General features: G+C 35.5%; 2 protein-coding genes across 2 annotated transcripts; one reads left to right on the top strand and one right to left on the bottom strand.

The window, feature by feature from the left end:
- The first annotated feature begins 981 nt into the window (after positions 1–981).
- LOC141707300 (putative E3 ubiquitin-protein ligase XBAT31) lies at positions 982–4,406 on the top strand. The gene is made up of 8 exons (XM_074510386.1): positions 982–1,342; positions 1,434–1,493; positions 1,591–1,662; positions 1,835–1,956; positions 2,061–2,201; positions 2,292–2,399; positions 2,831–3,089; positions 3,629–4,406. The coding sequence occupies exons 1-8, from the start codon at positions 1,163–1,165 to the stop codon at positions 4,016–4,018; spliced, it is 1,332 nt and encodes a 443-aa protein (XP_074366487.1). The 5' UTR covers positions 982–1,162; the 3' UTR covers positions 4,019–4,406.
- Positions 4,407–8,477: 4,071 nt separating this feature from the next.
- Positions 8,478–12,461, bottom strand: LOC141707299 (putative protein phosphatase 2C 23). Its single transcript, XM_074510385.1, has 4 exons — positions 10,227–12,461; positions 10,003–10,116; positions 8,963–9,227; positions 8,478–8,872 (listed from the first exon to the last, which is right to left on the bottom strand). Exons 1-4 carry the CDS (start codon positions 11,838–11,840, stop codon positions 8,757–8,759), a joined length of 2,109 nt encoding a protein of 702 aa, XP_074366486.1. The 5' UTR covers positions 11,841–12,461; the 3' UTR covers positions 8,478–8,756.
- Positions 12,462–13,272: the final 811 nt, after the last annotated feature.

The following is a 13,272-nucleotide window of genomic DNA, read 5'->3' as shown; positions in this document are numbered from 1 at the left end:
TTCATTTGACTTTTCGATATATCTGAGACTTCTCTATAAGCCATTTTGGACTTCTCGATAAATTATTCTGAAATTCTCGAATGACTTCTCGATATTGCTTGATCTATGACTTGTCGATATCTTGACTTAGAACATTTTTAATAAACAGTTTTATTCGACTTCAAACTTCTTCACTTTTCTCTGAGACCTGATCATGGTTTGATCTTCTTCCAAAATTTATTCTTTATCTTGAATCTGTTTACAGTAAATTACTCCAGTCTAATCTTCTAATTATTTTACAGACTTAAGTAATATAATATAAAATATAAAATTGATTATCAAACAACTAAATCTCATAATTATTAATGTGACTCAATGTTATTATACAAACATGTGTTGCACAACAAACCTTCAAATTTGTAACAAACCTTCTGCACAAATTTGTAACTAACTATTTTTAACAGAATCTGATGACAATACGATGTCACTGTATTTCTTCTAACTGGATATTTTGCAAATTTAGTTTTCATCTTTGACATTATAATTTGAGTCTACGTAATCATCGATATACAAGGTCCTTAAAGATTTTTTTTTATTTCTTAAAAAGGATTGTGCAACACATGATTACAAATTCATTAAAATTTTAAAATATGGTATATTAGCAAATGGAGCACAGCAGACATTCTACATGAAAACTTTAACAATTTTGTTAAAATTTTAAATAGACAGTTTGATTTTTTCTATTACAAATTCATTTGAATTTTAACAAAACTCATAATGACGTAAGGGGAATGCAAAATGATATCGGTTTATCTCTTGCAGGACCATATCTAGAGTCCGAATTGAAATAAAAAGAAAGAATTGAAGATCCGAGTGTCAAAAATAATTAGGGGATAGCAAGTGTGAAATCTGATTCCACGTTTGGACTCCACGGTCCCCTGCCCGCTCATCTATTCGGGCAGCTTAAATCTTCAACAAAGCGACACACACACTCTCTCCACAAAGACTAGGACTAGTCGACTAGCTAGTCTATACTTGCAATATTTAATCTCCTATCACACACATACTCTCTCTTTTATTCCCGCCGGTACTACACCTTCCTTCCAAGGTGGCGAACTAGCCACCTCTCTCTCTCTCTCTCTATTTATACAGAGAGAGATAAAAATCTTGCAGTGTGGGAAGGATGGGTCAGGTGATGAGTTGCAGGACAACATATGAACATGGTCTCTTCAGTGCTGTTCAGTTTGGAGACTTAAAAACTGTTGAAACTCTCATTGAAACTGACCCAACTATCATTCATCAATCCACTCTTTATAATCGTAACTCTGCTCTTCATATTGCTGCTGCCAATGATCAGATCGAGGTGAGTTTTCTTGTTTCTTTCCTTCATTTTTTTCCATCAAGATTTATTGGTTCTTTGTGTTTTAAGGGCTGTGTTTATTTTGTGATAACAGATTGTTTCTATGCTTCTGGAGAGATCTGTGAACCCTGATATAGTGAATCGAAATAAGCAGGTGAAGAGGTTTTATATGTTTTCTTGATCTTTTTTTAAAAAAGTTTTGATTTTTTTGATTAATTATTTGGCGATTTTCTTGATTCATGATTGTTTAGACTCCTTTAATGGTGGCTACAATGCATGGGAATATTTCTTGTGTCAAAAAGCTTATCCAAGCTGGAGCAAATGTATGTCCCTTACTACTTTCTAATCCAATATGGCTTGATTAGAGTAAATTGGGTGATTTGTGAAGTTTGTAGGCTAAATTGGTTTGTAATGGAATTTAAGTTTAACCCTCTGTATTTGTGCAACATAAGGATGGTTTAGTGAAATTTAATTACCAATTTAAAATTTGATCAGATTTTGAAGTTTGATTCACTTAATGGAAGAACCTGCTTGCATTACGCTGCGTATTATGGTCATTCTGATTGCCTCGAAGCTATTCTTACAGAGGCCCGTACCTCCCATGTTGCTCTTTCTTGGTGAGCCTATGTGTCTTGATTGAATGTTTTCTTTCTCGTTCGTGTAATTGTACCTAATATGTTATTAACCTTTCTTTTAAATAAATTTGAAATCTATTTTTCAGGGGATTTGCTCGTTTTGTGAATATTAGAGATGGTAAAGGAGCGACTCCTTTGCATTTAGCCGCTCGTCATAGACGACCTGATTGTGTTCATATTCTATTAGATAGTGGAGCCCTAGTTTGTGCTTCAACTGGTGGATATAGGTAATTACTTGATGATCTTCTTGCACCAGATTCTAATTTTGCATCATTGGTGTTTTTTTCATTTGTACTTATAAGGCTATTCTTTTACAGTTTCCCTGGTAGCACTCCGCTTCATTTGGCTGCAAGAGGGGGTTCTTTGGATTGCATAAGTGAACTTTTGGCTTGGGGTGCAGATAGGCTTCAAAGAGATTCTTCAGGGTATTGTTAAATTGTTTCCTTCCTTATAAAAGATTTGAGATATTTAGATGTATTTATGTGCGGAGGAACTGTTTAGACTTTACAGAGTAATTTTAACTATTATTACCTTGAATTATATATGTAAATTTAAATGGTTATTAGACACTAATAGAATAGCTTTTATTCTATTAATAAAGTGATCTAACAAATGAAGCTATTTTTATGCTGATGCTTATTGTAATAAGTCATCTTCAGTCTGATCTAATGTCTACATGATCTGAGCCAATTATTCTTACTAATAGAATAGCTTTTATTCCTTCATTGGATGCTAAGCTAGCTGTTGTGTGTAAAACATGTGGTTGCCATTTTTCCTGAATTGTTTGTCTTGTACAATGGATTTTACTAAAAGTATGTATATTAACCTTTTCATGATTCTTTGTTTGTTTATGTAGGAGAATACCATATCTAGTTGCTCTAAAGCATAAGCACAGGCAATGTGCTGCTCTGCTGAATCCTACATCTGCCGAACCTATGGTCTGGCCCTCACCTCTAAAGTTCATTAGTGAGCTTAATCAAGAAGCAAAAGTTCTACTGGAGAAGGCCCTAATGGAGATTAACAGGGAGAGGGAGAAAAGCATTTTAAAAGGTGTAGCATACTCCTCGCCATCTCCATCTCAATCTGATTCCGGAACTGATGATGATATCTCAGAGGTAATATCTTAATTACCAAGTGAATATGTCCGAATTCTTGTGTAGAAAACTAGAAATCCCGTATGTATCACAGTTATTTAACCAAATGCTGCCAATGATTAAGCTAAATTGGATATTTTCTATTTTACAAGTTTGAAAGTGACCAATATATTTCTTAAAGTTTTCGTAAGTTTCTGTTGGCACACTTGAGGTTGTGAAAGTTTGAACTTTAAAATTCAAAAGTCTATGTATAGTGATGATTGTTAATCTGCTGATGGCAAAAAGTCTCAGGTTTTACTTAATAGTTGTCGAAACTAAAATTATTTAGCAAGTATGTGCTTAATAGCTCTTACTTTAAATTTTTAAATGACAACTTGAAGTTTAATAGCTCATCGGAATTGTTATAGTCACTGTCAGATGACCTACCATTTCAATTAATTCCTGGCACAAAACAAATATGTATGAATCCAAGTTGCAAGCTAGTTGCTTGAAAGGTATTGAGACAATATGAAAGTGTCATGTTGTATTAAGTTATTAACTGTAGATATATTATATTGCAGATCAGTGATGCTGGGCTATGTTGCATATGCTTTGATCAAGTCTGCACAATTGAAGTGCAAGACTGTGGCCACCAGATGTGCGCTCACTGCACACTTGCGTTGTGCTGCCACAACAAGCCCAACCCAACAACAGCTTGCCTCACTGCTCCTGTTTGCCCATTTTGCCGAAGCACTATCGCGCAATTAGTTGCTATTCAGGTCAAAGTCGACAAAAGTACTGATTCCAAGGAACTTGCTTCCTCGAATCCCAGAAAATCAAAGAGGTTCCGTAACTGCAGCGAGGGCAGTAGCAGTTTCAAGAACCTGTCAGCTGTAGGTTCATTCGGAAGAATGGGTACTCGTGGATCAGGAAGAATTGCTGCTGAAAACGAATGGGTCGATAAACCTTAAGTGCCAAGTACGTTCCAAATACAGAAACGGTTGGGTGTGTTTGGATAGATTTCCTTTATCCATCAACTCTGTTGATTGAAAGTGAGCAAAGTATGAGCTGCAAGGGTATTGTAGTGTGGTGTGATCACAATCTTTATCTGGTATTTACTCAGTCTTGAAGTAGTAATGTTTTTAGGTCCTTTTAGTTAGCGTGAATAGGAAAAACCAAAGATTCTTTACATCCTCTTCCTTGTGAAAAGTACAAGTTGAAGCATTCTACAATGTCTGCTACTTAGGAATACTGTTATACAAACCAATTTGTAAGAGTCAGCCAAGTTGTGTGGAAAATTTGACCCCTCTTGTATCAAAACTCTTACCATGTATAAAAAAGATTGTACCACGTCCTCAATTGCAAGTTTGCGATTAGTTAAGTGACCAAAAACACCATTTAAGCACAACTATGTTCTTGATTTTTCGTGTATGATGAATTGATAGACAAGCTTCATGTTGTTAAACGAAAATTTATTTGCTTTCGTGTCAACTATGATCTGACATGATTTGATATGAAGCTTGTGAGGTTCGATTAAAATGGTACAGTTCTCGTATAAATTTCAATGTCGCTCTTGACTTATCTCATTTAGAAGGTTTTTTTAATCGGTGGTCCATTTGGCCCAATGAAACGTTTTATGGACCGGGTCAGACAAATAAGCAAGCTAAAATATGGGTAATCTTAAAGTTGGACCAACCATGTATTTGACTACAACAAATAGTAATTCTGACAAACAATTTGGTTTCAAGACCATCTTTCCAATATTGCGTTAGTGGCCTACATAAGCATACCAGCTGAGTCAATGGGTAACAACTAACAACTTGCTACATGCACCTGCTATGCGCTAATATAGTTCATCACCTCAATCTTTAGGTTTGTTTAAATGACTAAATATAGAACTTGACTTTTCAAACTTTCTGCATGACACAATTAGGCAACCCATCTTAATATCTTATCATGCAGTCTTTCTTATGAGCTCCTTGTTGAGACTTGGAAATCTCGTAGCCTCAAACTTATGCATCTCATACAGCAATAAGGCCCCTTGCATTTAAACTACTGCAATATGAATACAGGGGACTTCTTTTTCCCTGGTCCGCTGTCTCATCGGACTTGGCAACCACCGTGAATAATTTTCCATGCCATCTACTCATCTACACTCTCTATTTCGATAAGTAGAGACAAGATTGTATCTTAGCGGCATGTTTGGTTTGGTTTGGTTTGGTTTATCTTTATTACTAGTTATCTAACATAAGTTACTGTATTGATTCCGGTACATGAGTAATTTTAACATGCATATCGGCAATAACACTGAAAACTTCAAAACTTTTACGGTGGTTAAAAAAAGCAAGATCTCTACTATGCTAATTTTCAGCAATCATCTAATCAAAAAATGCTTGAACTGCGTGATCCCCAGGATAGAGTCATTATTTAGCTGCAGATCATCACTAAATAAATGTTCTTCTTCTAAGAAGTTATTAGGACAAGACTCAGCAATCAGCATGCTTCTAAGAAGTTACTAGTATATAATCCTTTGGAGCTACATTTTGTTTAAACCACTTTGAAAGTTTCAATTTTCTTAACACTGGCAATTAAAAAAAATCAAATAAACATTTTCTCATTGTTTGTCTCTGAGCTAAAATTTACATCGAGTGGGTAATGTGATTTTCAAAACCTTTTGTTTGTTGATCATTCTCACTTCTGACAGACGAAAACCAGTCTTCCTGATCACAGTTTTCAATAATCTGAGACTTGAATATTCTTTTTTTTTGTGATAGCGGATTTCTCCCTTGGGCTGAGTAGTCCTCTAGGAGAAGCAGTGAAACCCCTCAATGCTTTTATTTTTTTGGAGCTGGATTATTTTCAACTTTTAAATCAAGAAACCCTGCTTCTAAGAGCATTCAGTAACTTTTAAGATGCAGATCCTACAAAAAGCACCAGATTGAATCTGCGAAACTTTTGTATCTTTATCCATCTATAGATCACAGAAATGCACATAAATACGAAATTCCTTGACAGAAAGATTAAGAAAAAGCTTTCACTTTGAATATTTTGTGCAAAACTCTCTGGTCTGTAGGTTATAAAAGTGGCCTATTACAATCAGTGCCTGATGTTCTCCGGTTGTTTTTATCAAACTTGACTTGAAAATATACCACAAGATAAGATGTACATCTACGTTCACATTTCAAAGTAAAAATAGCACCAACACACAGGTTATGTACCGGCTACATTTTTTTTGAGCATACAACTCTACATAGCAGCTACAATACCACAAATCACCCATTTATGCAATACAAATAATGAGTTTGTAATTCGTACCCTGAATTAGTTCACATTTTTAAGAACTCCGGCATGTATTTTAAGTACAAGAGAGCATGATGATTGATGAGTAGGAAACATACAAATGATCAATGAGTTCAGCTGAATACTATATCTACAGGCATAAAAAAATCAGCAAGAGGCAAAGGGGGATTCTTAATTTTTCTTTAATAAAACAAAAAGCTCTCTTCATGATTTCCAGAATAATTGGGCCACTTGTATTACATTATCGTAGCTGCTGCTACCTAAGGTTGACATGTTTAATGATAAGACAAACAAATGAGACTCAAAAAACACAATATTAAAGAACAGTGACATTAGTTTCTTGAGTAATGATGTCATATAACATAACTAATCCAGTGTAGATGCAACTAATTCAACACTGACTCCATGTATCCATATAATGGGGTTGTAATAATTAGTCACTAGAATTTGACAAAATCTTAAAGAACCAATATTGTTTCTTGTCCATGACTATGTGAAAGTTTGTGGGATATTAAGATTTTGATCCTGGTTGATTACTGAACTGGTGATGATATAGATATCAACATTTTAAGTGCAAACCATTTTCACACACATTAGTCCAGTCTGGGAGTCTGAATATTAACAAACTCTTATATTCTTAGACTCTTATTTTAAATATTGTGTACTGCACATCCTTCTATTAGTTGGTACAAAGTAATATGGGTGATAAGTCTGACAACAGAAAGAACTCGACTAGTAATTCTTACTCGGACGGAAATTATAAAAAACAATGCGATTTTGTTAACCAGAATAAGTTGTGAAATGACCTATGAAATCACAGCTATCAAACTTATTAAGCTTTATAATCACACAAAATTCAGACATTTATAAACGTAAACCCCCACAACTCAAATTACACCCCAACAAAATAAGATGTTTAAAATGCCGTCTGCTTGTATGCCTCTCTGTTGTTAAGTACACTGGTAACAAGATGTCGAAAATTAGAGCGCTAGTGTAGGAATTTGTGTTTAAGTATCAGGGGCAACAGTTAAAATCAGCTTGACATTCTAAATGGTAAAAGAATAATATGTGAATGAAGGTCATTATCAGTTAGAAAACAATAGGGAGTTATTAGTTAGCAGGACATCAAGTCATTCAAGGAAATGATACAGTGAGAATGTACTTTGCCCCTTCTTTGATACTAAATTATTCAAACAAGAATTTAATGTAAGAAGTAAGACGCCATCAAATTTAAGGAAAACTTGTAAAAGTTGGTTCAAGAATTAATTACGAAATGGCAGATTTTATTGATTACTAGTACCCAACCTCTCCATTCACCTGCAATCTGCATTTAATTCCAGAAATTTACATGAATTGGTTAGAAGTTGGAGTTTGATAGCGATTATTGGCCCAAGGCCTCTTCTTCATGTTTTCTTCTGGCATCACCAACCACCAGAGCTTGCCAATGGAGGGTTAAGACAATCTTTATTGTGTTTACCACCTTACTTTACAATGCACATGGATAAAATTGATGTGCATACTAATTTTTGTTTTTGATGAAAAGTGCGGACAGTTGAATGGACCCTTGCTTTCATACTTGCAGACATTCGCCTCCAAATCGTCAACTTGGTGTCGTCAAGAGGAGAAGAATCTCCAATACATTACAATGCGAGGGATTATTTACACCAATACCGTGGTGAATAAAAGTCTTGCGCCATGTTGTTCACCTTTTAAGTCAACTTGGTGTCATCAAGAGGAGAAGAATCTCCGATAGATTACAACGCGAGAGATAATTTATGCCAATAACATGGTGAATAAAATCTTGCCCCATGGTGTTCACCTTTTTAAAAAGTAATTATAATTTTGTGTTTTTCTAATAAAGAAGATTCTGAAGTTCATGAGGAGCTTGTTGCAACAGACGTCTCGCCCCGTGTTATTCACCTTTTAAAGTAATTTTCGGTTTTGTGTGTTTTTGTTATAAAAGCTTCTGAACTTTTTCATTCTTCATTTTGTATTACAATTGCAGGTGCTTTCTTGCTGACAAGTGACACCAATGTACTGAACAGGTCCAGTTCATCTTCTGCATTCTGTGTTAGTCTAGGTTTCAAATTTGCAATGCAACAATTTCATATGAAAGCAATAACACAACTCTAACAATGGCAAGGGGAAATATATATTTATTTTGAGAAATTGTCATTTATTATAGGAACTTACAGTTTTTTTGTTATGACAATTTATAATCAACATAGAGCAAGTTTAGAACTTCACAGATCCAATCACCGTTTACAATGCACAACTATACTCTCCATAGATCTAAAGGGGTACATTAAAATGATGATTATAGGATCAAAAAACTTCAAAAATGGATTCCACCTTTTTTTCTTTTTGCAGATTTGTTTTATATGAGTTATCTGTGGAGAGTTCCTTTAATTACACGCAAGATCTCCATATCCTTCCTTCCAATGAAATAACAATAATCGAAACGTCATCATGATAACGTCGTCTATCTCCTTGTGGTATCTCCAGCAATTCATGAAAATCAATACCTGGACAGCAAAAGTGCAATGACAAATTAGCTTCCAGAGGAATGTTAATGAAAGAGTATAAAAGTTAGTCTGCATTAGAATGTAAATTACCAGCTTTTTTAGCTGCACGGAAAAGCACTTCTTCAACTAAATGTTGAGCAGGATCTCCATCAGGAGACCATGCTAGGAAAAGTTCAACTTCAGAGACAGCCTCTTCATTCGTAAAGTATTGGTATAGCCCGTCTGAAGATAATATCAAGAACCTGTCTCGAGGGCCTAGTCTGTGATGGTATAGGGATGGTAAACAACTGATATATGGAGATGATCCGACGTAATCAATTCTAAACATTTCCAGAAGTGCATTGTTCCACTTGGGCTGCAAAAGAGGGGGAAAACAGGATTTTAGTCATCAAGCAATTAAACCAATGAATTAAGACAAGCCTACTGCAGCTAAAGCCTAATTTAGTAATAGATTTAGTTGAATTGAGGTTTTCGAGTGGTATACTAAGAATATACAATGAAGTAAAACATCAACATAGTAAATATGATATACCACATCCACATATAGTGAATGATCATCAGCTTGACAGTAATGATCGGCCAAACTTTAAATTAGCACAAGAAAAAATGATAGGCCGAAAAAAGGTAATTGGCAAAATTTTACTAATGGAATCACAAACGCAACATGTATCTTTACGAGAACAGCCTCTCTAAGATATATAGGTAAGATCTGTGTACATTTTACGCTCTCCGGCTTTAGAAGGATACAGTAGGTATATCAGGTATGTTTGGCTTGGTATGGTAATACGGACCAGTTACCCACTAAGCCAATTATCAGAGAAAATCCATATTGAACTGACCTTTTGTTTTCTGGAAGCATATAATAAGATTGTAAACCAATATGCATTCATACAGAGAGGTCCTGGACATTGGCAACCAGCCAAATCCAGGGATATTCTTCCCAAAATAGAAAGGCAACTTGCTTTATGCACTTTTAAGGACCATAAGATTTTGGTTACCAAAAAAATATCTATGAAATTTTTGTAACAGATAAAGGAATCTACTTTAGTTTTTCATATGGGATAGGAAAGCAACTCTACATTTCTCACTAATCCTTATTGTTAGAATGGAAAGCTTATAACATACAATACCTGCTTAAGAAAACCAGCACCAAAAGCTCGGGTAACTTTCAGAGAACCCTTCACACGCTCATTTGTCACAGCAGAAGCATCATCCCGGTGTTCATTTTTTATTCTCTGCACCTCCTGTAAAAAATTGTGAAAATTCAGCAATATATCAACAAAAGCCCCATCACCGAATATAAAATAGAGAAACAGTAATATTACGCGATATAATTATTTACAAAATGGTCTACCTCTTCCACATTAGTACTATGATCAATGGTGAGCTGACAAGCAGTTAAGCTTGGCACTGTAGAAGAAACATCAGCATCAGAACCCTCAAGATCATACAATGTTTCCTCATTAATTCTCTCCAAATCTTGTCGCCAAACATCCGGTTCTGCCTTTTGACCTAACACAGCTCTACTATCACCAACATTCATTACATAAACATCTTCGCCTTTCATTAACATAACAAGAACACAAGAACCCATCAAAGCCAGTTCCGGATTTTCCATAAGCATAAGATCTGCAATCCCTAAATAGGCGTCCTCAGTTTTCCTCAATGCTTGAGACAAAGCTTTGAGTACATCACCATGTCTAACACCTCCACCATTTTTATGTATCTCTTCTTTTAATCTCCGATCAAGATCTAACCTTTCGCGATCCCATTCACACCTCCATCTCCTCTGATTCTCCTCCCACTTTCTTGCAGCCCCTCTATACCTAATCTTTGAATTCCTCCCCTTTCTTCTTCTTGGATTCAACTCAAAATTCACATCCCCACTTCTAGCAGGATAACTTTCAACCTCAACTCCCCGTGAACATCCAACCTTACTAGTATCCGTAGATGAATTATTTTCAACAACCCGAGAACTATCATCAACAGAAGACACTTCCCCTGATTCTAATTTAGAATTCTTATCACTTGTAAGATCAATTTTATCATCATCCCACAACAAACCCTTGACCTCTTTATGAACAGCAGGATACAAATTAGACAAAAGATAATCCGGAGCATCAGGGCCATTAAAACCATCATATATCCCAACAAAAACCCATCCATGTTCCTCAGAAACCACGACTTGAACTCGATCTTCCCCTGCCTTTCCTTGAGCCCATTGTAAATTCTGACTTTGAAATGAATCATCATCATCTAAACTACCTTCACTGCTGAAATTCACACTGCTAATAGTCAACTCATTGTTCTTCTCATTTCCAGCACTAATCCAATCATGTTCTTTCAAAGAAACCATCACTTTCATCGGAGCAACAATCGAATTCTGCCCTCGAGAAATAGTCTTCGAAATCGCCTTCTTCACCGTACGAACAATCGATGATCCCTTTCGTGATCTCCGGCGAAAAGCAAAACTACCATGAGAAAAGCTCCTCTTAAACTGACCACCAGATGAGCTTTTCTCAAGTTCGAGCGGGCCCGATAAAAAACCCCGTTCTATCGGACCCGACACGAACCCTCTTTCCATCGGTCCAGACATACCGATACTAGAGGAAAGAGGCCCGGAATAAACAGAATTCCGGGGAATAGGCTGTAAAGGAACAGAAGCAAAAGAAGTCGAGCTCTCGAAAGCCGAGGCCCGATCAACACTATTATAAGAAGATAGATCAGCAGTAGATAAAGGTGTAGAAGTATTGGCACTAACAGAAGCGCCGGAGATTGACCGGAAAGTTGTAGTCTCCTCAGAATGAACTTTGGAGGAAGAAACACGATCTGGGTCAGGTCTAACATAACAGAAAGAGTGACCCAGATCGTCTAATGGATCAGATATTACGACGGCAAGGTCTTTCCTCCGGCGAACTATGTCGCCACCGGTGAAACAAACGGTGAGTTTCCCAACACCATTACCCATATTAACAACCAAAAACAGCCCAAAAAGCACACAGATTACACGCAGTGGAGGTGTAAAAGTTGAGGAAAATCAAGAATCATGACAAGAGAAAAAAAAACAATCAAAATTTGAGGAGGTAAAGAAGGAGAGAAAAGAGAGGCGTTGACTTTGTGAAATACAGGGTTTGAAATCATAAACACACACATTCACACACTATAGCCCTTTTAAAAGTCCCTATATGTATACTTGTATGTATAGATTGTAGTAGTACATTTTAATAAATTTAGAGCAAAGGCGTTGACAATTGGTAAGATTTAAATAAACTCAAGTGTGTTGGGGCATTATGATGGTGACAGCTCTTTTACCCTCAAGTACGGCGCGTGATATTCAGTCTCTTATTACATGAACCCAGATTCTGAGCCAGTACGGTCTGAAGTGGGACCGTGGTCTGACAAAGAGACCGAACATTTTGACCATATAGGTGAGTTGTTGTTCACGTGAGTGGGAAGCGCGTGGTGGTGTGTGTTTATTGGTATGGTTTTCTTATCTCTGTAGTTTGAAATTCAGTGGAAGGATGTAAATGGGAGGATTGTGGTTGGGATCAAAAATGTCAAGGTAGGACTTTATTGTTTTTCTGCTTATATTTATTGTATTGTATTGTATTGTATGTATATATACAGCTATACATACACAAAACAGTTGATTGGCACTGCCTACTGATTTCCTGTATTTATATCAGCTTCGTTGATTTTTCAATTTCTCTAATCTCTATTTTGGTGATGTTCAAAGCATTACTGATAGTGATATACTACTCTACATTATTCATTAGATTGTATATTGAAATTTTAAGTGATGGATTCACATATGTGAATAAATATTTTCTTTCTACATATGTTAACTTATCTTAAAGTCAAATCTCCAAATTCAATTTTTATACAAATTGAAGTATTGACTTTTCCAAAAATTTCAGGAAAATTTTGCTTCAAATTCAGGAATATGTGGGACAGTAATCTCGTGAATAAGTATATTTCCGTTATGGTTTGCTAAATACTTTTTCTGTTTTTAAATAACCAGCTTATACCCCGTCCCAGACACGAGAATATGAATATTCTAAAATATTATATAATTTTTTTTATTAATTTTGATTTTTATTTAAAGTATTTCAAATTTAAGTTAGTGATAATTGTTACGACATTACAAACTTATTTTTGTATTATATTCATAGAAAGTTCTCAGGGTGCCCGCGAAAAGATTTAATACTCCATAACATGTTATTTGTTTTGTATTAGTTCATTATTCTTTGATATGAATTTTGTTCAAGATACGTGCATAGTGTAAATACGATATATTATTGTCAAATTTCCACTAAATATTTGATACTACAAGCTATGTTCTTTATATTGTATTGTTAGGAATTTCCCGTAAAATAAGGTGTAAAAAATATATTGTGTAT

The sequence above is a fragment of the Apium graveolens genome, chromosome 2 (genome assembly GCF_009905375.1).
Source record: "Apium graveolens cultivar Ventura chromosome 2, ASM990537v1, whole genome shotgun sequence".
In the NCBI taxonomy this organism is placed as follows: domain Eukaryota; kingdom Viridiplantae; phylum Streptophyta; class Magnoliopsida; order Apiales; family Apiaceae; genus Apium; species Apium graveolens.
The sequence above is the reverse complement of the archived record's forward strand: the minus strand, read 5'-3'. Positions and strand labels throughout refer to the sequence as shown.

Bases quoted from the DNA above. Each gene is read 5' to 3' on its own strand.
- LOC141707300 (XM_074510386.1), top strand. From the start codon at position 1,163: ATGGGTCAGGTGATGAGTTGCAGGACAACATATGAACATGGTCTCTTC. The intron at 1,343-1,433 runs GTGAGTTTTCTT...TTGTGATAACAG, and splicing joins CTGCCAATGATCAGATCGAG to ATTGTTTCTATGCTTCTGGA. The intron at 2,400-2,830 runs GTATTGTTAAAT...TTGTTTATGTAG, and splicing joins CTTCAAAGAGATTCTTCAGG to GAGAATACCATATCTAGTTG.
- LOC141707299 (XM_074510385.1), bottom strand. From the start codon at position 11,840: ATGGGTAATGGTGTTGGGAAACTCACCGTTTGTTTCACCGGTGGCGAC. The intron at 10,117-10,226 runs GTAGACCATTTT...AATTTTTTACAG, and splicing joins ATAGTACTAATGTGGAAGAG to GAGGTGCAGAGAATAAAAAA. The intron at 9,228-10,002 runs GTATTGTATGTT...CCTCTTTTGCAG, and splicing joins GTGCTGGTTTTCTTAAGCAG to CCCAAGTGGAACAATGCACT.